The sequence below is a fragment of the Salvelinus fontinalis genome, chromosome 7 (genome assembly GCF_029448725.1).
Source record: "Salvelinus fontinalis isolate EN_2023a chromosome 7, ASM2944872v1, whole genome shotgun sequence".
NCBI classification, from domain to species: domain Eukaryota; kingdom Metazoa; phylum Chordata; class Actinopteri; order Salmoniformes; family Salmonidae; genus Salvelinus; species Salvelinus fontinalis.
In genome coordinates, this window is record NC_074671.1 from 25464538 (window position 1) to 25490396 (window position 25859).

At 40.9% G+C, this 25859-nt stretch overlaps 1 protein-coding gene across 4 annotated transcripts; it reads right to left on the reverse strand.

Moving 5' to 3' along the window:
- LOC129859283 (acyl-CoA-binding domain-containing protein 5A-like) lies at positions 1-25730 on the reverse strand. Of its 4 annotated transcripts, XM_055928863.1 has the most exons (13): positions 25623-25730; positions 25126-25248; positions 9893-10013; positions 6380-6452; positions 6058-6175; positions 5197-5433; positions 4874-5080; positions 3311-3405; positions 2945-3131; positions 2645-2844; positions 2464-2520; positions 2212-2321; positions 1-2004 (listed from the first exon to the last, which is right to left on the reverse strand). In XM_055928863.1, the coding sequence occupies exons 2-13, from the start codon at positions 25208-25210 to the stop codon at positions 1992-1994; spliced, it is 1503 nt and encodes a 500-aa protein (XP_055784838.1). In that variant the 5' UTR covers positions 25211-25248; positions 25623-25730; the 3' UTR covers positions 1-1991. The 4 variants fall into 4 exon arrangements, with proteins under 4 accessions (XP_055784838.1, XP_055784839.1, XP_055784841.1 ...); XM_055928864.1 differs by lacking the exon at positions 25126-25248 and having other exon boundaries at positions 25623-25722; XM_055928866.1 differs by lacking the exons at positions 25126-25248; positions 25623-25730 and adding an exon at positions 9590-9644 and having other exon boundaries at positions 9893-9967.
- Positions 25731-25859: the final 129 nt, after the last annotated feature.

Consider the following 25859-nt stretch of genomic DNA (forward strand, 5'->3'; position numbering starts at 1 on the left):
AACGCTTTAGATTCATATTTATTAGGAAATGTATTTAACAAATAAATGGCAGTAGAGCCGGTGCTCTTTTCAGTGCCAATGTAAATCTTATGTATATTCATATAGTACCTTAGAATGCAATTAAAATATTGCATTAATCTGGACTGTACAGCTATTTTTAAACAATGTATACTACATGAACCAATTCAATGTTTTTTTTAATCTAACAGATTTAAAAACAGACACCATACATGACCAAATTTACACATCACAATAAACTTTGCTACATTAACATAAGAATATTGCTATTAAAAGCCCAGTAAAAAAAGATTTTCCTGTGTTTTATTTCCACACTGAGGTTGGAATAATACTGTGAAAATTATAATGCCCTTTCACTGTAAGAGCTGTTTGAAAAGACTACCTGAAATTACAGCCTGTTTTGGCCTGCCTGATGTCACCTGGTGTTTAAATTAGTTACTAGACCAATAAGAAAGTTCCAAACCTCTGCCAATAACAGCAAATGTTCAGTTTCCCCACACCACTCCCCCAGACAGCCATAGGAAAATTCTTGCTTGAGAAATTGCTCTTTGCTAAGAAGCAATTTGTTAACTTTTTTCACCATTTTAATTGAAAACAATCACAGTAAGGTACTTAATTGTTACCCATAAATGACTTTATATTGAGAAAAACAGCTGCATTGGACCTTTAAAGAAAGTGAGAAAGACAAATCTTATGATTGGTTCAAAACCATACAGTTTGGAGCAGTTTCCAAAATCCAGTCCTCGAGTACCCTCCACAGCACACGTTGTTTTGGGTTTTAGCCCGGCACAAACTCACCTGATTCAACTCATTGAGCGCTTGATGTTTAGTTGACGAGTCTAATCAGGTGTGCTTGGCCACAACACAAATGTGTGCTGTTGTGGGTACTCGAGGACTGGAGTTAGAAAACACTGTCTTAGAGAAGAAAGCACTGTATGTACGGTTTGAATTTGATAATCCTCATTATACAGTTTTTCACTGCCGTAAACAAGGTGTGGGATGGATTGGCTCACATTTTTTTTGGTGTCCAATGAGCATTTCTCATCCAGCTGGTTCTCTTATTTTTTTAAAGAATTTGGTCCAATGTTGAGATGTTTTACTTGAGAGTGAACAGAACTACAATACCCCAAAACCGTAGCGTATACGGCTCTGCAGTACCCCGTATAACTTAAATTGGCGAGGCACTTTATCATGGGTTGAGGAAATTCAGAAAATACACAAGCTATGTGTATAAAAACATGATCAGATATGAAGTATGTTACAAAATATGAACCATTCACATCCTAGAGAAAACATTTAGCAGTTATGTACAACAACCTGGTTAACCAAAGACTAGACAAAGCCTTAATTTTCATTTCATGTTATTAGAAAAAATATGTTTTCAGAATTAAAATGTACCTTTCAAAGAATACATCATTATTTCTACACTTTTATCTACCTACAGTTATCACAATATATTAGCAGCATTGCCTAAGAAACTATTATGGTATATGGCCTATGGTTTATATTGCAGTATGTCCATGGCAGGCATTTGCAGGACAAGTTAAATAGTTCTTATAATACCCATAAGATGTATGGCATACTTGCAATAAAATAAACTATTGTGATCTATCTACGAACAATGCTATAATCAACATACATAAACAATAACTTATCCCTCCCAAGTTAAATCCTAATCATTTCTTAAAGAGTAAAATAATTACTAATGTAGTAAAGTAATTGTAGCCTATCATCTCAAAAAAGCTTGCACGATTACAAGCTGTGGATCAATACATTCACATTTCTCTTTGATTTCAATTCTAGTGGGTTGCGAGGCTTCCACCACCCACTACTCCTAGTGCAATCTTCATAGCGCAAAAGCTAGAGTTACAGAGGTGTGGGGGAAAGCGTAAGGGAGGCGACGGTCGTTAACAAACCAAAGACTGTTGATAGTCTACTCTTCGTCGCTTTGTGTATTTGGGCTGGGAGATTTTTCAATTGATTCGTCTGATAGTGGGGACAAGAAAACATTCTTACTAAGCACAAGCCTCTATCAAACAATAGATTATTTTGATAAAGCTACAGTATCCACATATAGAGAGTATCAGAGGCAGAATCATGAATGGATGAACAACTAACAAATGTAACAAAATGTCTCAATTTACACAATCGACTTAGTTATTTTAGAATATCCCCATCTTCCTATACAATTACCTTCTCCTACGTTGAAGATATCGGCGGATAAGCCACTGCACCACAAATGGCCACACAACAGCAAAGGCTACAGTGCTGGGAGACACGTTGAAAGGCCACCAGGATGGTTTCTAGAGGACAGAGGATGAATAAAAAGTGATCAAACTGAAGGTCACAATATCCCTAAAACCAAAGGTACAAAGGGCATCTTTAGTCTATGACGATGCGAGTCCAAATGAAATGTTGACAGAGAGTAAAGGCAGCGCACCGTACCTTACTATTCTTCTTTGCCAGGGGTGATGGTGGGTATGGTTGAGCCGGTGACCTTGCCTAGAGAACATGTACAAAGAGAGAAGGTACAAAACAAATGAGTACTTATAACATACCCTTTCCACAGTAGTCACTATCAACAGGCTATGTAATATACTTCAATTGCTAAATGTGAGTCTCTGACCTGGGATGCAGTGAGGGCCTCCAGTGTGTGCAGTCTGTCCAGGACATGTTGCATGTCTTCCTGCAGTCTGGCCAGCGCCACTACGATCTGCTCATTCAGACTGCCTCCTCGTGTCCCTGCTCCCCCCCACCGCTCCCCGTCCCCCCCGCTACCCTGCAAGGGCTTCTGGGCACCTGGACTGTGCCCTGAAGACCTAGAACCTATAACACACGCAAACACGGAAGAGAGGTGTAAACACAGACATCCACTTGTAGGTAAATAGAGAAGTAAGACAGGCCTAAACACACACACACACCGCACCCCGTTCTCTCCCGACCAGGGAGCTATTGGGCCTGCCTGCATTCAGTCTCTGAGAGGCCCCTCCACAAGTCTCCCCATCCTCCGCGCCACACTGGATGCCCGTCACACTGTCCCCTCCACTAGTTTCCCCCTTTTCCCCATGTTCCTCATCCAGCTCCAGACAGCGGCCAGTTTGTGCCTCAGAGCCCTGGACCAAAACACACATACATGAGGATTTGGAAATGCTCCATGTACATGGAGTGTGTACTTGCATTGTCTGTACACTGTGCCCTCTGATTCAGAGGAGTTGGGTTAAATGCGGGAAGACACATTTCAGTTGAATACATTCAGTTGTGTAATTGACTAGGTGTCCCCTTTGCTTCTTACCTCTTCCAGGCCAAACTGGTCCATGGAGTCGCAGTAGACCTCGCTGTCTGAGTCACTGGCCGCGCGATAGGGCCTGAATACATCCGCGTTGAGATCTATGAGAACAAATAGTACCCCGTCCCATACAGGTCAGGTCAGATTCTTAGCCATATGCGAAACTTCCCTCAGAGAAAAGTTTGTGCTAGCGGGACTGATTAAGAAGCAACACAAATGCAACCATTGCAGAGGCCTGTGCTCCATTCACATCATATTGTGTTCCACATTCCAAATGCATCCTTTCTCCTTTCTCAAGGTGGTCACTACTTTGATGTATTGAGTTGGTGAGAGGTGAAAGTAATAGAAACACAACTGACCCTATACCATCTTTTAGGAGCATAATGTAATGGCAATCCATCAGAGCAGGGAGTCTGTGGCTGTTCCTAGGGAAATGCTGAGTTGCAACAGCTCTGGGAGTAAAGCTGAGCAGCTTATCAGATCACATGGCCAAGGATCCATGAGAACAACCGCCCACTGTGGGCAGGCAGGGTGCTAATCTACAGAGGACTGACTATCCATCTTTAAACCTTTTATGGACATCTGGTTAATGGTGGATCTGGGTTAGGCCTATAAGGCCTGATTCTTGTTGAAATAAGCAATATTGATATTCTGCATAGTGGATATCAATGACAATTGTGAATTGTATCCAATTTCAATACTCAGTTCTGTTATAAAAGAAAACTCTAGGCCTAATATAATAGCTAAGTCTGTATATCTATGGTATACGTTACAACAATACACAAATGTAATATCCATCATGCAACCGGATTTGTTCGTTTCTAACTTTTTCTATGGTGCCCGAAATACCTATTGGTTACCACAGGGATAGAGCTTCTACCTTTTTGTGTTTACAACAAATAAAAAGTAATGTTAGTGTAAAGCGCAATTTACTATTCACAATCTGGCGGCCATGGATAAGAGACTTACGGTCCAAGGAACTCAAACCGTCAACGATGGCAATGTAGGAACAACATTCTAAACAAGGCAGTTAACCCCCGAAAACAACTGCTGCCCTGGCGCTGATGACATTGACATTGAATAAGGTAATCCCCTCGCACCTCTCTGATTCAGAGGTTAAACGTGGAAGACACCTTTCGGTTGAATCCATCCAGTTGTGCAACTGACTAGGTATTCCCCTTCCCTCCACCAGGGTGCACATTTTGGTTTTTGCCCTAGCATTACACAGCTGATTCAAATAATCAACTCATCATCAATCTTTGGTTATTTAAATGCTGTGTAGTACTAGGGAAAAAACAAAACATGCACCCAGAGGGGGCCCCAGGACCAAGTTGGGGAAACCCTGCCCTTCACTACAGTATGTCACTGTTGTCCAAGGCTCTCCAACCCTGTCAATTTTCACTTCAACCCCAGTTATAACTAACTTGATTTAGCTTATCAACCAGATAATTATTAGAATCAGGTGCGCTAGATTAGGGTTAGAGCCAAAACCTACAGGAGGGTAGCTCTTCAAGAACAGGGTTGGAGGGCCCTGCTGTTGTCGATGCAACTTTAACCAGTGGAACCCACCTGCGTGGTGGCCGTTGACCTGGACATGGGGCTCCAAGGGCAGGGTGCTGTTGGTGAGGCCCTCCTCTGAGTCCTCACTGTTCAGGGCAGCCTTGGAGGTGTGGGTCCCATTGGGGAGGTGGCCCACTCCGTTCCACACATTACCATTGGACAGGGGTACTTTAGGTCTCCTGGATGAGCCATTTTTCTCCGGCTGTGGGGCTGAGGCTTTTTTCAATGAAAGATAAAAATAAATAAAAAATATTATTACAAGATAAACATTTCTGCTTAACGTTTTCCTTTTTTAAATTTATTTACATTTTTTAATGTTCGACAACATATACCTTTTTTCACCTCTTTTATCGCAACAATTTCTAATTTTCCATCCTCCATCTCATCTTCCTCATCAAACTCAAACTCCTCTTCCTCCCCCTGTTCCTTCAGTGCCATGACTTTGGGCTCCGGAGGTTCAATAGTCTGTCTGGGTTTCCGTGTCTCCAAAGTGCCATTCATTTCCATTGTCCTAATGAGGCTCTTTGTGACACTTTTTGAAGGTGCTGATGTTAGCATGGTTCCAAAACCTGCGGCATAGCAACAACAGTGTTACAACGTTATTAGCACTATATGTTACTATTAGTTTCATTTAGCCAAAATAGAAGATATACTAGGAGATAAGTTCTAATTTAGCCAAACTATAAGATATACTAGGAGATAAGTTCTAATTTAGCCAAACTATAAGATATACTAGGAGACATACTAGGAGATCAATTCTAATTTAGCCAAACTAGGAGCTATACTAGGAGATAAATTCCAATTTAGCCAAACTAGGAGCTATACTAGGAGATAAATTCAAATTTAGCCAAACTAGGAGCTATACTAGGAGATAAATTCCAATTTAGCCAAACTAGGAGCTATACTAGGAGATAAATTCCAATTTAGCCAAACTAGGAGATATAGAGCAAAAATATATCTAAAACAAATATGAAAGAAAATGTATGCATACAGAACTACAACACCAGCCATAACTAAGGGGCAGGTCATTGAGGGTAAATGATACATGTCAATACACTTGCCTTCAAGTTGCCTAGCAAACCTTGTCAAACGGGCTGAGCACATGATAGAAATTGCTATGTTAAAATGGAAAACATTCCAAATAAAATAAATCAAATTCATATGAAGTCAAATTATAAAGGTAGTGACAGTACCTGCGGACAGGTCTGACACCTGATGTATCTGCTTTTTCTCTTCCACCTGTTCGTAGAATGGGCCCAGCACCTTTAGAAGCTGCTCTACCTCATCTGTACAGGGCATGCCCTCAAGGATCTGTCGTTTAAATAAGACAGCAAACACATTTAGTGTCCACTGACGTCCAAGCGATCCTGTCTGAATGCCATTAAGACATATTTTCATCAACAGTGATCTACTTCATTGAACTCAGGAAATGTCAATCCAAGAATAGAATTCTATTCGCTTCCTGGATTCATCAACAATGTATTAGAATAGACGCCAACGCTGGTATGCACTTACCAGCTTCATTTCATCAACATAAGCTGTCATAGCCTCTTCCTTGGTCATATCTCCCAGATCACTCCATGCATCCCTATGTAGACAGAACAAGATGTTTAACATAACACCTACATTAAGTGTTTCCTGGAATACAGTGCAAAGTAAAAAATAAAGTTTAAAAAAGTATTCAGACCCCTTCACTTTTTCCACATTCCACAGCCTTATTCTAAAATTGATAAAATATTTTTTTTGTTCCTCATCAATCTACACACAATACCCCATAATGACAAAGTGAACACAGGTTTAGACATTTTTGCAAATGTATTACAGATAAAACCAGAAATACCGTATTTGCATTATTCAGACCCTTTGCTAGCTCAGGTGCTTCCTGTTTCCATTGATCATCCTTGAGATGTTTCTACAACTTGGAGTCCACCTGTGGTAAATTCAATTGATTGGACATGATTTGGAAAGGCACACACCTGTCTATATAAGGTCCCACAGTTGACAGTGCATGTCAGAGGAAAAACCAAGCCATGAGGTCGAAGGAATTGTCCGTAGAGCTCAGAGACAGGATTGTGTCGAGGCACAGATCTGGGGAAGGGTACCAAAACATTTCTGCAGCATTGAAGGTCCCCAAGAACACAGTGGCCTCTATTCTTAAATAGAAAAAGTTTGGAACCACCAAGACTCTTCCTAGAGCTGGCCACCCACCCAACTGAGCAATCGGGGGAGAAGGGCCTTGGTTAGGGAGGTGACCAAGAACCCGATGGTCACTCTGACAGAGCTCCAGAGTTCCTCTGTGGAGATAGGAGAACCTTCCAGAAGGACAACCATCTCTGCAGCACTCCATCGATCAGGTCTTTATGGTAGTGTGGCCTGATGGAAGCCACTCCTCAGTAAAAGGCACATAAAAGCCAGTTTGGAGTTTGCCAAAAGGCACCTAAAGGACTCTCAGACCATGAGAAACAAGATTCTCTGGTATGACGAAACCAAGATTTAACTATTTGGCCTGAATGCCAAGCATCACGTCTGGAAGAAACCTGGCACCATCCCTACAGTGAACCATGGTGGTTACAGCATAATGCTGTGGGGATGTTTTTCAGCAGCAAGGACTGGGAAACTGGTCAGAATCAAGGGATAGATGAACAGAGCAAAGTACTGAAAGATCCTTGATGAACACCTGCTTCAGAGTGCTCAGGACCTCAGACTGGGGCAAAGGCTCACCTTCCAACAGGGCAACAACCCTAAGCACACAGCCAAGACAACGCTGGAGTGGCTTCTGGGACAAGTCTCTGAATGTCCTTGAGTGGCCCAGCCAGAGTCCGGACTTGAACCCGATCGAATATCTCTGGAGACCTGAAAATAGCTCTGCAGAAACGCCCCCCATCCAACCTGACAGAGCTTGAGAAGATCTGCAGAGAAGAATGGGAGAACTCCCCCAAAACAGTTGTGCCAAGCTTGTAGCGTCATACCCAAGACTGTAATCACCGGCAAAGGTGCTTCGACAAAGTACTGAGTAAGGGTCTTACTCAGTACTTTGCTTATGTAAATGTAATGTAATGTAATATGTTTTTTTATTTGAATACATTGGCAAACATTTCTAAAAACCTGTTTTCGCTTTGTCATTATGGGGTATTGTGTGTAGATTGAGGATAATTTTTATTTATTTAATCAATTTTAGAATAAGTCTATAACGTAACAAAATGTTGGGAAGGGGTCTGAATACTTTCCGAATGCATATTGCCTTGGAAAAAAATGTAATACAGGTTAACATTTTTAGTTATCAGTAACAGAAAAACTGCAATACCCAAGGATCTTGTGTATTATAATACACTTTCTTTCCATTCTTGAACTCTCATATACATAACGGGCATAATGGACACTGAAATAGGAGCCATGAGCAGCATGTCAAGCCATTATAGTTCTGAGAGGTATACTATGAAAGGAAGCTAGATCTACTCAGGGTTTTCTAAAGCTAGCCAGCTTCACATTCCAGCTTTATTCGTACAACGACGGTGGATAATGCTCGCCCGCCTGCCCTTTAACTCTAGCATGCTTGTAACTGCGGGTGCATGTTGCACGTGGCTAGTCGAACTCTTCATTGAGACACTGCTGAAGCATCAATACATGGGCGAGTCAGTGCCACATTTTAATTTGTGTTGAATCAAAATGAAAAGTTATCTTGCCAATCCAGCAGACTATGGTGTGAAACAGGCTTTTTGAAGTGACGTCCTTATTTTATTACTTATCGTCATGCCGTCTTTGGTGTGCACGAGCACCTTTTTCCCCCACTCCTATCGAAAAAAATAATTGTATTAAGTCAAAAGTTTTACTGTGCATTAAATTTCAAATGCATTCTATCATTACTAAATGTGATAGGTATTCTAACTTATTATACACAAAAAAACATTTGATAAATAACACATTTAAAATCGGTCATCTTACTCAAAAGAAGGGGATGATACGCAATTTTTGCAAGAGGGATGTAATCTGATTTCATTGGTCCTCACCTTGCGGCTCAGACACTTCATTCCGAATTAATGGAGTTAGCCCTGATTTAGCCTGCCTGGGAGCAGGTTACTACTGAAGGATTCATTGCCATTGAAATGTATCTGGCTAAAAGGGGAGCCACTTTTGTGGTACCAGTTATCCCGAGTTATACTCAAAGTTTACAAAAGTTACCTCGATAACTCCTCAAACCTGATTCCTAATGTCATAATCATGACATTTGTTATCAGCAGAGTATCCACCTGGTCAATGACCCAGATGCACATTGAGCTAAGCAGTATCTGGCCTGCCAACTCTTCAAGTTAGGGCCGGTAAAGCAGTAATAGTTTAATAGTTAACTGATTATGAATAGCTTCAGTGTCATTCCTAAAAGAGAATTTGCTTAGTGTAGACATCTTCTTTAACAATCTACACAAGTAAACACTGTCAACTCCCGCCAAGTGGGTAGAAGGTGACCTGACATATGATGCCTCTCCAGCACAACAGGCCCTGAGTTAAATCAGACAAAATGTGGCAATAGGAAAGTTAACTGCAAGGACTACAATACAGAGAATAAAAATAGGACTCCAGTGAAGAATCTCTGTTAGAAGACCTTATTTGACTCCTACACATAGCTGCGGGAAGTATGGGTGCGGAGGGTGCTGCAGCAACACATGAAAAATCTGAATTATTATTATTTTTTAATTCATGGGGGAAAAGTATGAAAATGTATGCACTCACTACTGTAAGTTGTTCTGGATAAGAGCGCCTTGCATTTCACCCGCAATAAAATCTGCTGAACACGTGTATGTGACCAATAGCATTTGATTTGCTAAGGAATGAATAGACATTTTCAGTTTTCACATAGTAATAAGTTTCATTTGCAAAGCATTTCAAGAAACTGGAAAACATATCAAGCAACCTTTTTTATATTCCACAAGTATTATCAGATTATTATAATTATTACATTCCCCCCACCATCGCAGCACCCCAACAGTCAAACTACTTCCTGGCGCTATGCTCCTACGGTTTACTTTGCATTACCATTTAACTTTTCCCACCGGATCCCAAAAGCCAGGTCTGGGTATGCTGCATGGTCCAAGTGTGGCTTGTTTGTAGTAACTGTAAAACCTGAGCATCATGTCATTAGAGGGCTGAAAGGGACCTGGAATGGATACACAAAATACATCTTACATTTGACAGGCTTTTCGAAAACTCTGTGGGGTTCACACACATTGCATTTAAATTGTAATTTCATTGTATTTTATTAGGATCCCCATTAGCTTTTGCGAAAGCAGCAGCTAATATTCCTGGGGATAACACAAAACATGAAACATTACATAATACAGATAATTCATAGACAAGAACAGCTCAAGTACAGAACTACATACATTTTTAAAAAGGCACACGTAGCCTACATATCAATACATACACACAAACTATCTAGGTCAAATAGGGGAGGGGCGTTGTGCAGTGAGGTGTTGCTTTATCTGTTTTTTTAAACCAGGTTTGCTGTTAATTTGAGCAATAAGAGATGGAACGGAGTTCCATGCAATAATGTCTCTAAAATACTGTACGCTTTCTTAAATTTGTTCTGGATTTGGGGAATGTGAAAAGACTCCTGGTGGCATGTCTTGTGGGGTAAGTGTGTGTGCAAACACTTTGGGATTTTCAACACATTAATGTTTCTTGTAAAAAGAAGAAGTGATGCAGTCAGTCTCTCCTCAACTCTTAGCCACAAGAGACTGGCATGCATAATATATATATATATATATATATATACACTGCTCAAAAAAATAAAGGGAACACTTAAACAACACAATGTAACTCCAAGTCAATCACACTTCTGTGAAATCAAACTGTCCACTTAGGAAGCAACACTGATTGACAATAAATTTCACATGCTGTTGTGCAAATGGAATAGACAAAAGGCGGAAATGATAGGCAATTAGCACAGCACCCCCAATAAAAGAATGATTCTGCAGGTGGTGACCACAGACCACTTCTCAGTTCCTATGCTTCCTGGCTGATGTTTTGGTCACTTTTGAATGCTGCCGGTGCTCTCACTCTAGTGGTAGCATGAGACGGAGTCTACAACCCACACAAGTGTCTCAGGTAGTGCAGCTCATCCAGGATGGCACATCAATGCGAGCTGTGGGAAGAAGGTTTGCTGTGTCTGTCAGCGTAGTGTCCAGAGCATGGAGGCGCTACCAGGAGACAGGCCAGTACATCAGGAGACGTGGAGGAGGCCGTAGGAGGGCAACAATCCAGCAGCAGGACCGCTACCTCCGCCTTTGTGCAAGGAGGAGCACTGCCAGAGCCCTGCAAATGACCTCCAGCAGGCCACAAATGTGCATCCTAAGTGGACAGTTTGATTTCACAGAAGTGTGATTGACTTGGAGTTACATTGTGTTGTTTAAGTGTTCCCTTTATTTTTTTGAGCAGTGTATATATATATATATATATATATATATATATATATATATACACACATACAGTGGGGAGAACAAGTATTTGATACAATGCCGATTTTGCAGGTTTTCCTACTTACAAAGCATGTAGAGGTCTGTAATTTTTATCATAGGTACACTTCAACTGTGAGAGATGGAATCTAAAACAAAAATCCAGAAAATCACATTGTATGATTTTTAAATAATTAATTTGCATTTGCATGACATAAGTATTTGATACATCAGACAAGCAGAACTTAATATTTGGTACAGAAACCTTTGTTTGCAATTACAGAGATCATACGTTTCCTGTAGTTCTTGACCAGGTTTGCACACACTGCAGCTCCTCCATACAGACCTTCTCCAGATCCTTCAGGTTTCGGGGCTGTCGCTGGGCAATACGGACATTCAGCTCCCTCCAAAGATTTTGTATTGGGTTCAGGTCTGGAGACTGGCTAGGCCACTCCAGGACCTTGAGATGTTTCTTACGGAGCCACTCCTTAGTTGCCCTGGCTGTGTGTTTTGGGTCGTTGTCATGCTGGAAGACCCAGCCACAACCCATCTTCAATGCTCTTACTGAGGGAAGGAGGTTGTTGGCCAAGATCTCGCGATACATGGCCCCATCCATCCTCCCCTCAATAGGGTGCAGTCGTCCTGTCCCCTTTGCAGAAAAGCATCCCCAAAGAATGATGTTTCCACCTCCATGCTTCACGGTTGGGATGGTATACTTGGGGTTGTACTCATCCTTCTTCTTCCTCCAAACACGGCGAGTGGAGTTTAGACCAAAAAGCTCTATTTTTGTCTCATCAGACCACATGACCTTCTCCCATTCCTCCTCTGGATCATCCAGATGGTCATTGGCAAACTTCAAACGGGCCTGGACATGCGCTGGCTTGAGCAGGGGGACCTTGCATGCACTGCAGGATTTTAATCAATGACGGCGTAGTGTGTTACTAATGGTTTTCTTTGAGACTGTGGTCCCAGCTCTCTTCAGGTCATTGACCAGGTCCTGCCGTGTGGATGTCATAAGGTGAATGCACCAATTTGTAAGTCGCTCTGGATAAGAGCGTCTGCTAAATGACTTAAATGTAAATGTAGTTATGGGCTGATCCCTCACCTTCCTCATGATCATTGATGCCCCACGAGGTGAGATCTTGCATGGAGCCCCAGACCGAGGGTGATTGACCGTCATCTTGAACTTCTTCCATTTTCTAATAATTGCGCCAACAGTTGTTGCCTTCTCACCAAGCTGCTTGCCTATTGTCCTGTAGCCCATCCCAGCCTTGTGCAAGTCTACAATTTTATCCCTGATGTCCTTACACAGCTCTCTGGTCTTGGCCATTGTGGAGACGTTGGAGTCTGTTTGATTGAGTGTGTGGACAGGTGTCTTTTATACAGGTAACGAGTTCAAACAGGTGCAGTTAATACAGGTAATGATTGGAGAACAGGAGGGCTTCTTAAAGAAAAACTAACAGGTCTGTGAGAGACGGAATTCTTACTGGTTGGTAAGTGATCAAATACTTGTCATGCAATAAAATGCAAATGAATTACTTAAAAATCATACAATGTGATTTTCTGGATTTTTGTTTTAGATTCCGTCTCTCACTGTTGAAGTGTACCTATGATAAAAATTACAGACCTCTACATGCTTTGTAAGTAGGAAAACCTGCAAAATCGGCAGTGTATCAAATACTTGTTCTCCCCACTGTGTGTATATATATATATATATATATTAGCCCTCTGATTACAATGAAGAGCAAGACGTGCCGCTCTGTTCTGGGCCAGCTGTAGCTTAACTAGCTCTTCCTTGCAGCACTCAACCACACAACTGGACAATAATCAAGATAAGACAAAACTATAGCTTGAAGAACTTGCTTCGTGGAGTGTGGCGTCGAAAAAGCAGAGCATCTCTTTATTACGGACAGACCTCTCCCCATCTTTACAACCATTGAATCTATATGTTTGACCGTGACAGTTTACAATCTAAGGTAACACCAAGCAATTTAGTCTCCTCAACTTTTTCAACATCCACAGCATTTATTACCAGATTCAGCTGATGTCTAGAACTTAGGGAATTATTTGTAACAAATACAACACTGAGTTTTAGAGATGTTCAGGACCAGTTTATTACTGGCCACCCAATCCAAAACAGACTGCAACTCTTTGTTAAGGGATTCAATTACTTCAATAGCTGTGCTTGCTGATGTGTATATGGTTTAATGCCTTTGGCAGGTCATTGATAAAAATAGAAAAGAGTAGAGGGTCTAGAGAGCTGCCCTACAGTACACAACACTTTACATGTTTGATATTATAGAAGCTTCCATTAAAGAAAACCCTTTGAGTTCTATTAGATATATTGCCATATCGTGGATTCAGAGCAGAGGTTGAAAAGCCATAACACACCTGTTAAAGGTTGGGCACACTCATTCAAAAGTTTTCGTTATATTGTAGAATAATAGTGAAGACATCAAAACTATGAAATAACACATATGGAATCATGTAATAACCAAAAAAATGTTAAACAAATCAAAATACGTTTTATATTTTATGTTCTTCAACGTAGCCACCCTTTGCCTTGATAACAGCTTTGCACACTCTTGGCATTCTCTCAACCAGCTTCACCTGGAATGCTTTTCAACAGTCTTGAAGGAGTTCCCACATATGCTGAGTACTTGTTGGCTGCTTTTCATTCACTCTGCGGTCCAACTCATCCCAAACCATCTCAATTGGGTTGAGGTCGGGTGATTGTGACGGCCAGGTCATCTGATGCAGCACTCCGTCACTATCCTTATTGGTCAAATAGCCCTTACACAGCCTGGAGGTGTGTTGGGTCATTGTCCTGTTGAAAAACAAATGATAGTCCCGCTAAGCGCAAACCAGATGGGAATGCGTATCGCTGCAGAATGCTGTGATAGCCATGCTGGGTAAGTGTGACTTGAATTCTAAATAAATCACTGACAGTGTCAACAGCAAAGCACCACCACATCTCCACCGCCATGCTTCACAGTGGGAACTACACATGTGGAGATCATCCGTTCACTTACTCTGCGTCTAACAAAGACACAGCGGTTGGAAGCAAAAATCTAAAATTTGGACTCATCAGACCAAAGGACAGATTTCCACCTGTCTAATGTCCCATTGCTCGTGTTTCTTGTCCCAATCAAGTCTCTTCTTATTATTGGTGTCCTTCAGATGTGGTTTCTTTGCAGCAATTCGACCATGAAGGCTTGATTCATGCAGTCTCCTCTGAATAGTTGATGTTGAGATGTGTCTGTTACTTGAACTATGTGAAGCATTTATTTGGGCAGCAATTTCTGAGGCTTGTGACTTTAATGAACTTATCCTCTGCAGCAGAGGTAACTCTGGGTCTTCCTTTCCTGTGGCGGTCCTCATGAGAGCCAGTTTCATCATATCGCTTTATGGTTTTTGCGACTGCACTTGAAGAAACTTTCAAAGGTCTAGAAATGTTTTGGATTGACTGACCTTCATATCTTAAAGTAATGATGGACTGTCGTTTCTCTTTGCTTATTTGAGCTGTTCTGCAATTATATAGACTTAGTCTTTTACCAAATAGGGCTATCTTCTGTATGCCTTGTCACAGCACAATCGATTGGTTCAAACGCATTAAGTAGGAAAGAAATTCCACAAATTAACTTTTAACAAGGCACAGCTGTTAATTTAAATGCATTCCAGGGGACTACCGCATGAAGCTGGTTGAGAGAATGCCAAGAGTGTGCAAAACTATCATCAATGGCTACATTTAAAAATATAAAATCTAAAATATATTTGTATTTTTTAACTCTTTTTTTTGTTACTACATGATTCCATATGTGTTGTTTCATAGTTTTGATGTCTTCACTCTTATTCTACAATGTAAAAAATAGAGAGAAAAAACATGCAATGAGTAGGTGTGTCCAAACTTTTTTTTTAATGATCAATAATATAAAGGTCTGCACTGAAATCTAACAGTACAACTCCCACAATCTTCTTATTTTCAATTTATTTCAACCAATCATCAGTCACGTGTCAGTGCAGTAGATAATAAGTACCCTTCTCTATAAGCATGCTGAAAGTCTGTTTTCTGAGAAGTAGCATTGTATTTGGTCAAACACAATTTTTCCCAACAGTTTGCTAAGAGCTGTCAGCAAGCTGATAGGTCTGCTGTTAGAAACAGTAAAGGCCGCTTTACCACTCCTGGGTAGCGGAATGACTTCCCTTCAGGCCTGAGTACAAAGACTTTCCTCCAGGCTCAGATTAAAGATAGGATAGGAGTGTCTAGAGCAGTGGTTCTTAACCTGGGTTCGATCCAATCCCCAGGGGTTCAGTGAGTCAGTCTCAGGGGTTCGGCGGAGGTCAAGTCACACATCCGACTCATATGATTCGTGATGACACGCCCCGCTTGGCCATCATTGGCTGCAGGTGATCACGCTACATCGCTTGGCCTATCTGTGCTGCAGGGAATTTGGTGCGCTCAGTAGTCGACTTGTGACTGTCGTGATGGTACGTCTTGTGATTTCTTTCTTAATATTTTAATCCCTTCATACTTACTATGTCGAGCAAAAAAAGAAAGTGGTCGGACGAATATGTACAATATGGATTCACATGTATAACGGAACGTGATGGGAGTCAGCTTCCTAACTGCATGATTTGCAATGCCAAGTTGAGCAATTCTAGTCTAGCACCGGCAAAACTAAGAGAACACTTCCTTAAGCTGCATGGAAATGGAAAATACAAGAACACAACGCTCGCTGAATTCAAGGTGAAGAGAGCCATATTGTCACGATCGTCGTAATGAGGCAGAAGAGTGGACCAGGGCGCAGCGTGAGAGAAATACATCTTCTTTTATTTTCAGAAGACGAAACACGAAAACGAACACTTTTACAAAAACAACAAACGACCGTGAAGCTACAAACGTTAAACATAGACAATTACCCACAACAGCCCAATGCCTATGGCTGCCTTAAATATGGCTCCCAATCAGAGACAATGAATGACAGCTGTCTCTGATTGAGAACCAGTCAGGCAACTATAGACATACCTAGACACCTACACTCAACACAAACCCATACACTCTAACAAAACCCCCTAGACACTACAACCACCCAAGACAAGAAAAAAAAACACAAACATCCCCCCTGTCACACCCTGACCTAACCAAAATATTACAGAAAATAAAGCTAACTAAGGCCAGGGCGTGACACAGATTCGATGAAAAGGATACTCTGCTTGTTCTCGGCTTTGTACCCATCAACAAACCGATCCTCACAGCATCGTATGAAGTTGCTTACCTGATCGCAAAGCAGGGCAAACCACACAACATTGGTGAAACACTCATAAAACCAGCTGTGTTGAAGATGGCGAATATCATGCTGGGAAAAGAGACTGAAGTTAAGTTATCCCAAATTCCTCTTTCAAATGACACCATCAGCGACAGAATAGAGGACATGAGCAAAGACATCTTGGCTCAAGTAGTTGCAGATCTGATTTCAAGCCCGGCAAAATTCAGCCTTCAACTCGACGAGACCACAGACGTTTCCAATCTAAGCCAGCTTGCTGTATTCGTGCGCTATGTGAAAGACGACGTGATAAAGGAAGATTTTTTATTTTGTAAGCCTCTTACAACAACAATTAAGGCAGCCGATGTGAAGAAACTTGTGGATGACTTCTTCAAAGACAACAATCTTTCGTGGGATACGGTTTCTGCAGTTTGTTCGGACGGAGCTCCAGTCATGCTGGGAAGAAAGTCTGGTTTTGGTGCGCTAGTGAAAGCCGATGCACCACACATCATTGTTACGCATTGTATTCTGCACAGGCATGCGTTGGCAACAAAAACCTTGCCTCCAAAACTGGCAGAAGTATTAAAAATTGTAGTGGAATGCGTGAACTATGTGCGAACTAGTGCTCTGAGGCACCGCATCTTCAGTGAGCTGTGTAAAGAAATGGGCTCTGAATTCGAGGTACTTCTGTACCATTCTAACGTTCGGTGGTTATCCCGGGGACAGGTGCTGAATCGTGTTTTTGCCGTGCGTGTGGAATTAGCCCTGTTTTTGCAAGAGCACCAACATTGTCATACAGATTGCTTCAAAAATTCTGAGTTCATTCTCATTTTAGCGTACATGGCTGATATCTTCGCAGCTCTCAATCATCTCAATCAAAAGATGCAGGGTGGTGGAGTCAACATCATCGAAGCGGAGGAAAACCAGAAGGCTTTTCAAAAAAAGCTACAGTTATGGAAACGACAAACAGAGAACGATAACTTCGCAAACTTTCCCCTGCTGGACGACTGTGTAAGTAAGATCGAAGATGTATCTGGAATCGGAGACATTTCTGTACCCGCGGAACTGAAGCAAGCAATTGCCACGCACTTAGATGAGCTTGCAAAGTCTCTCGACGGATACTTCCCTACAAGAGAGTCATATCCAGCATGGGTGAGACAGCCGTTCACGTTTAGTGTTGAGACAACAGATGTCAATGATGAATACCTCGATGAAATCATTGAAATTCACCCGAGCCAGGATCAACAGCAACTCTTCAGAACAACAACGCTTTCAACGTTTTTGTGTCAACAAATGGTAACGTACCCTGTTATTGCTAAGAAAGCTCTGGAGATTTTCATACCGTTTGTTACAACATATCTTTGTGAGCAATCCTTTTCGGGGATGCTGGACATAAAAACGAAGAAAAGGAACAGACTTTGTTGCGAAAATGACATGAGAGTGGCACTTGCCAAGGTGAAGCTGCGCATTTCTGAACTGGTCTCTGAAAGGCAACAGCAGAAGTCACACTGATTTGCAGTAAATATTCATTATTATGTTTTTGTTTGTGTGTGAAAATCATGTTTTGATGATTTTGTTCTTTGAACACACGGTGTTGATGTTGATGCACGGTTCATTTTGTGCACCAGTAAAATATATACTTATGTTTTGAATTTGAAAAAATCATATTTTATTTTTCCAATTAAGAAGGGTTCGGTGAATGCGCATATGAAACTGGTGGGGTTCAGTACCTCCAACAAGGTTAAGAACCACTGGTCTAGAGTCAGCTACAATCCTCAGCAGCTTTCCATCGAAGTTGTCAATGCCAGGAGGTTTGTCATTATCGATCAATTTAAAAACAATCCACTTCTCCCACGCTAACTTTACAAAATTCAAACTTGCTATGCTTTTCTTTCAATATTTGTTTTTTTATGAATGTTTTTTTTAATGCATTGTAATGTAACTCAGGCTATAGAAAAGGCAAATAGACCTATTCCCAGACAGCTTTGTTGTACAGTGCATTCGGAAAGTATTCAGACCCCTTGAATTTTTTCACATTTTGTTACGTTACAGCCCCCACACCCCCCCCCCCATTTTGTTTTATCCTCAGTCTACACACAATACCTCATAATGACAAAGCGAAAAGAATACTTAAGTTTTCCCGAAATGTTTGCTAATTTATAAAACAACTCAAACAGAAATACCTTATTTACGTAAGTATACAGATCCTTTGCTATGAGACTCGAAATTGAGCTCAGGTACATCCTGTTTCCATTGATCATCCTTGAGATGTTTCTATAACTTGAGTGAAGTCCACCTGTGTTAGTTCAATTGATTGGACATGATTTGGAAAGGCACACACCTGTCTATATAAGGTCCCACAGTTGACAGTGCATGTCAGAGCAAAAACCAAGCCATGAGGTCGAAGGAATTGTCCATAGAGCTCCATAGAGATCTGGGGAAGGGTACCAAAAAATGTCTGCGGCACTGAAGTTCCCCAAGAACACAGTGATTTCCATCATTCTTAAATGGAAGATGTTTGGACACAACCAAGACACTTCCTAGAGCTGGCCGCCCGGCCAAACTGAGCAATCGGAGGAGAAGCGTCTTGGTCAGGGAGGTGCCCAAAATCCCGATGATCACTCTGACAGAGCTCCTGAGTTCCTCTGTGATGGGAGAACCTTCCAGAAGGACAACCATCTCTGCAGCACTCCACCAATCAGTCCTTTATGGTAGAGTGGCCAGATGGAAGCCACTCCTCAGTAAAAGGCACATGACAGCCCGCTCAGAGTTTGCCAAAAGGCACCTAAAGGACTCAGACCATGAGAAACAAGATTCTTTGGTCTGATGAAACCAAGATTACATTTTTTGTCCTGAATGCCTAGCGTCACGTCTGGAAGAAACCAGGCACCGCTCATCATCCGGCCAATACCATCCCTAAAGTGAAGCATGGTGGTGGAAGCATCAAGTTGTGGGGATATTTTTCAGCGGCATGGACTGGGATACTAGTCAGGATTAGGGCTGGGCGGTATACCGTATTTTATGATATACCGGTATTGATGCAGGGACCGTTTTTTTTTTTTTTTTTTACTTAACCTTCTCTGCCGGCATTTGAATGTTTGGTTTGTTAAATATGATACGCCATGAGTAATGTCAATTTTTATAGTGTACTTAGCTACTTGAGTCATCTCTCTCCGCTCTTTCTCTCCGTGCACACAGACATAGCCACGCCCCCTGTCACTCAAGGAGCGCAATTCATGTTCCTCAACCACAAGACACTTGCCTTCAGTCTGCATTGTCAATGCAGCAATGTTGATGACAACAATGCTGTTTTCACTTTGCTTCTTAATATAAATCCACTAGTGTTATATAATGACACTATTAGTTTCTTACTTCAGCCAACAGCTAGTTTGTATAATTGTTAGCCGCTAAAGCTAATAGCTAGCAAGCTAATAAATGTACTGATTAAGAGCAAACGTAGCTAGCTAATACAGCCTGATATTACCAGTGATGGTGTAGACCTAAATCAGCATGTTGTTTGTGCAACAATATCTTCTAAATCAAAGAGGAATATGCAAAGCAATAATATGTTAGCTACATAAAGTAGCTAAGAGAAAACATGCAATGTAGCTAAAGCTTATAGGGTCCCCTAGGAAAGACTTATCAACACTTTAGTTCCTACCCTGTCACAATAGCGCCTCCCTGGCATTTTAATTCGTTGTCATCTCAAACAACACTGTATTCAAAGTAGAGGTCGACCGATTAATTAGGGCCGATTTCAAGTTTTCATAACAATCGGTAATCGTCATTTTTGGAGACTGATCATGGCCGATTACATTGCACTCCACGAGGAGACTGCATGGCAGGCTGACTACCTGTTATTCGAGTGCAGCAAGGAGCCAAGGTAAGGTGCTAGCTAGCATTAAACGTATTTTATAAAAAACAATCAATCTTAACATAATCACTAGTTAACTACACATGGTTGATGATATTACTAGTTTATCTAGCTTGTCCTGCGTTGCATATAATCGATGCGGTGCCTGTTAATTTATCATTGCCTACTTTGCCAAACAGGTGATTTAACAAGCACATTCGCGAAAAAGCACTGTCGTTGCACCAATGCGTACCTAACCATAAACATCAACGCCTTTCTTAAAATCAATGCACAAGTATATTTTTAAACTTGCATATTTAGTTAATATTGCCTGCTAAAATAAATGTATTTTAACTAGGGAAATTGTGTCACTTCTCTTGCGTTCTGTGCAACAGAGTCAGGGTATATGCAGCAGTTTGGGCTGCCTGGCTCGTTGCGAACTGTATGAAGATTATTTCTTCCTAACAAAGACAGCCAACTTCGCCAGACGGGGGATGATTTAACAAAAGCGCATTTGCGAAAAAAGCACAAACGTTGCACCAATGTACCTAACCATAAACATCAATGCTTTAAAAAAAATCAATACACAGAAGTATATATTTTTTAAACCTGCATATTTAGTTAAAAGAAATCCAGGTTAGCAGGCAATATTAAACTAGGGAAATTGTGTCACTTCTCCTGCGTTCATTGCACGCAGAGTCAGGATATATGCAACAGGCTCTTTGCGAACTAATTTGCCAGAATTTTACATAACTATGACATAACATTGAAGGTTGTGCAATATAACAGGAATATTTAGACTTATTGATGCCACCCATTAGATAAAATACGGAACGGTTCCGTATTTCACTGAAAGAATAAACGTTTTGTTTTCGAAATGATAGTTTCCGGATTCGACCATATTAATGACCTAAGGCTCGTATTTCTCTGTGTTATTATAATTAAGTCTGATTTTTAAATGTTTTAAAAATTTTAAATTTCACCTTTATTTAACCAGGTAGGCTAGTTGAGAACAGGTTCTCATTTGCAACTGCGACCTGGCCAAGATAAAACATAGCAGTGTGAACAGACAACAACACAGAGTTACACATGGAGTAAACAATAAACAAGTCAATAACATGGTAGAAAAAAAGAGAATCTATATACAATGTGTGCAAAAGGCATGAGGAGGTAGGCAATAAATTGAATAATTACAATTTAGCAGATTAACACTGGAGTGATAAATCATCAGATGATCATGTGCAAGTAGAGATACTGGTGTGCAAAAGAGCAGAAAAGTAAATAAATAAAAGCAGTATGGGGGGTGAGGTAGGTAAATTGGGTGGGCTATATACCGATGGACTATGTACAGCTGCAGCAATCGGTTAGCTGCTCAGATAGCAGATGTTTAAAGTTGTTGAGGGAGATAAAAGTCTCCAACTTCAGAGATTTTTGGAATTCGTTCCAGTCGCAGGCAGCAGAGAACTGGAAGGAAAGGCGGCCAAATGAGGTTTTGGCTTTAGGGATGATCAGTGAGATACACCTGCTGGAGCGCGTGCTACGGGTGGGTGTAGCCATCGTGACCAGTGAACTGAGATAAGGCGGCACTTTACCTAGCATAGCCTTGTAGATGACCTGGAGCCAGTGGGTCTGACGACGAACATGTAGCGAGGGCCAGCCGACGAGAGCATACAGGTCGCAGTGGTGGGTAGTATATGGGGCTTTGGTGACAAAACAGATGGCACTGTGATAGACTGCATCCAATTTGCTGAGTAGAGTATTGGAAGCTATTTTGTAGATGACATCGCCGAAGTCGAGGATCGGTAGGATAGTCAGTTTTACTAGGGTAAGTTTGGCGGCGTGAGTGAAGGAGGCTTTGTTGCGAAATAGAAAGCCGAATCTAGATTTGATTTTGGATTGGAGATGTTTGATATGAGTCTGGAAGGAGAGTTTGCAGTCTAGCCAGACACATAGGTACTTATAGATGTCCACATATTCTAGGTCGGAACCGTCCAGGGTGGTGATGCTAGTCGGGCGTGCGGGTGCAGGCAGCGAGCGGTTGAAAAGCATGCATTTGGTTTTACTAGCGTTTAAGAGCAGTTGGAGGCCACGGAAGGAGTGTTGTATGGCATTGAAGCTCGTTTGGAGGTTAGATAGCACAGTGTCCAAGGAAGGGCCAGAAGTATACAGAATGGTGTCGTCTGCGTAGAGGTGGATCAGGGAATCGCCCGCAGCAAGAGCAACATCATTGATATATACAGAGAAAAGAGTCGGCCCGAGAATTGAACCCTGTGGTACCCCCATAGAGACTGCCAGAGGACCGGACAACATGCCCTCCGATTTGACACACTGAACTCTGTCTGCAAAGTAGTTGGTGAACCAGGCAAGACAGTCATTAGAAAAACCGAGGCTACTGAGTCTGCCGATAAGAATATGGTGATTGACAGAGTCGAAAGATTTGATAGAGCAGTCTGACTGAGCGGTGGTAGGCAGCAGCAGGCTCGTAAGCATTCATTCAAACAGCACTTTACTGCGTTTGCCAGCAGCTCTTCGCTGTGCTTCAAGCATTGCGCTGTTTATGACTTCAAGCCTATCAACTCCCGAGAGTAGGCTGGCAATACTAACATACCTATTAGAACATCCAATAGTCAAAGATATGAAATATAAAATGGTAGAGAGAAATAGTTCTATAATAACTACAACCTAAAACTTCTTACCTGGGAATATGTTAAAAGGAACCACCAGCTTTCATATGTTCTCATGTTCTGAGCAAGGAACTTAAACTTTAGCTTTTTTACATGGCACATATCGCACTTTTACTTTCTTCTCCAACACTTTGTTTTTGCATTATTTAAACCAAATTGAACATGTTTCATTATTTATTTGACACTAAATTGATTTTATTGATGTATTATATTAATAAAAGTGTTCATTGTTCATTCAGTATTGTTGTAATTGTCATTATTACAAATATATATATAAAAATCGTCCGATTAATCGGTATCGGCTTTTTTTGTTGGTCTTCCAATAATCGGTATCGGCGTTGAAAAATCATAATCGGTCGACCTCTAATTCAAAGCGCCCCACTACTATATTCTAACTATAGAATTAGAATAGTCGTTATACTTCCATGATTCCAACAGTTTTGCTCTAATTCATAAGTCAAATCGCAATTGCAACATTTGGTTAAAAATAAGTCCTAGATTATTTGCCCATATCGTGCAGCCCTACGTGGCAGTGTGGAAATGATCTCAATTGAGCAGTGGTGTAAAGTACTTAAGTAGTACTTGAAAGTATTTTTTACTTAAGTTAAAATACTTTAAAGTACTACTTAAGTATTTTGGGGGGGTATTTGTACTTTACTATTAATATTTTTTGACAACTTTTACTTTACTAGATTCCTAAAGAAAATACTGTACTTTTACTCCATAAATTTTCCCTGACACCTAAAAGTACTCGTTACATTTTGAATGCTTAGCAGGGCAGGAAAATGGTCCAATTCACACACTATCACGATAACATCCCTGGTCATCTACTGCCTCTGATCTGGAGGACTCACTAAACACAAATGCTTTATTTGTAAATTATGTCTGAATGTTGGTGTGCATCTGGCTATCTGTAAATAAAAAGGTGCCATCTGGTTTGCTTAACATAGGGAATTTGAAATGATTTAAACTTTCACTTTTGATACTTAAGTACATTTTATCAATTACATTTACTTTTGATACTTAAGTATGTTTAAAACCAAATACTTTTAGACTTTTACTTAAGTAGTATTTTACTTGGTGACTTTCACTTTTACTTTAGTAATTTTCTATTAACGTATCTTTACTTTTACTCAAGTATGACATTTGGGAACTTTTTCCACCACTGCAATTGAGTGCAGGAAATGCAGAAATGATAAAAGAATGTATGTGCTGCCACCCCAGGATCACTCACTACTCATAAAGCAAATGTAACACTTTTATTATTCAAAAACTAAAAATACCATCCAATTAAAAAAAATAATGTGATATAATATTTCGGCCATATCGTCCAGCCCTAGTCAGGATCGAGGGAAAGATGGAGCAAAGTACGGAGAGATCCTTGATCAAAACCTGCCCAGGACCTCAGACTGGGGTCAAGGTTCACCTTCCAACAGGACAACGAACCTAAGCACACAGCCAAGACAATGCAAGAGTGGCTTCGGGACAAGTCTCTGAATGTCCTTGTGTGGCCCAGCCAAAGTCCGGACTTGAACCCGATCGGAACATCTCTTGAGAGACCTGAAAATAGCTGTGCAGTGACGCTCCCCATCCAACCTGACACAGCTTGAGAGGATCTGCAGAGAATAATGGGAGAAACTCCCCAAATACAGGTGTGCAAAGCTTGTTGCGTCATACCCAAGAAGACTCGAGGCTGTAATTGCTGCCAAAGTTGCTTCAACAAAGTACTGAGTAAAGGGTCTGAATACTTATGTAAAATGTGATATTTACGCTGTTTATTTCTTATAAATTTGGAAATATGTCTAAACCTGTTTTTTCTTTGTTATTATGGGGTATTGTGTGTAAATTGATGAGGGGACGACTATTTAATCAATTTTTAAATAATGCTGTAATGTAACAAATACTGTCATAAGTCAAGGGATCGGAATACTTTCTGAATGCACTGTCTGTAGGCTAACTTAATTGCCTTTGCTACAATGTGGCATATAGCCTTGCCCGTTGTTAACGCTCTTACCGTCTGGAGGCAAGCTTTGTATCACTTTGACAGCGGCGTCAAACCTCAGCTCGTGCAAAGGTCTGCCATCCTCCATCTCCATCATGAACCGAAATGTGAATTACGATAGCGAACTCTTCAAACCTAGAAATAATCATAATTGAAATTCTACTAACAAAAGAGTTGAGTTGGTTGCAGCAATATTTGTGGCGTCAACCTAGGTCATACGCCCATAATAACATTGTTCAAATAGCGTGGGCAAACCGTTCACAATAACATGCAAGTTTTTCAAATACAGAATTATATATACAGCTGACTATTTGAATACAACCCTATACCAGTAGCCTAAGCTAAACCAAATCAACCAGGAGGTTATGTCGTCTCTGAAATTTAGAGCGCTCAATGCAAGAAACAACACAAACGGTTTAAAAACATCCTTGTAAGTTTTATCTTTCTAATTAACACAAAAAAACTTTGCATTGTACTTGGTAAATAAGACAACTACGTTAGTTACTCACCATTTAATTATCTACCTGTCTGAGACTTGCTTGGCGACCTCTCTTTATTCTTACCAACAGAAACCATGCACAATACAGTAATGACAGGCACTGTATGCTAAGGGATTTGTAGTTTTCTACTGCTAAAATGGAGAGAAATATCGAAGATGGTGGATAAATAAAGATAGTTCACTCAGGCCGTTGACCATTGAAAATGGTCAGTTCCTGTTTACGGGGTGGCTCTCCCATAGACACGAA

Excerpts from the sequence above, each read along its gene's own strand:
- LOC129859283 (XM_055928863.1), bottom strand. The coding sequence starts at position 25,210 with ATGATGGAGATGGAGGATGGCAGACCTTTGCACGAGCTGAGGTTTGAC. Across the intron at positions 3,406-4,873 it reads GGTCAACGGCCACCACGCAG|ATCTCAACGCGGATGTATTC; the intron begins GTGGGTTCCACT and ends TTGTTCTCATAG. Across the intron at positions 2,322-2,463 it reads TGGCAAAGAAGAATAGTAAG|AAACCATCCTGGTGGCCTTT; the intron begins GTACGGTGCGCT and ends TCTGTCCTCTAG.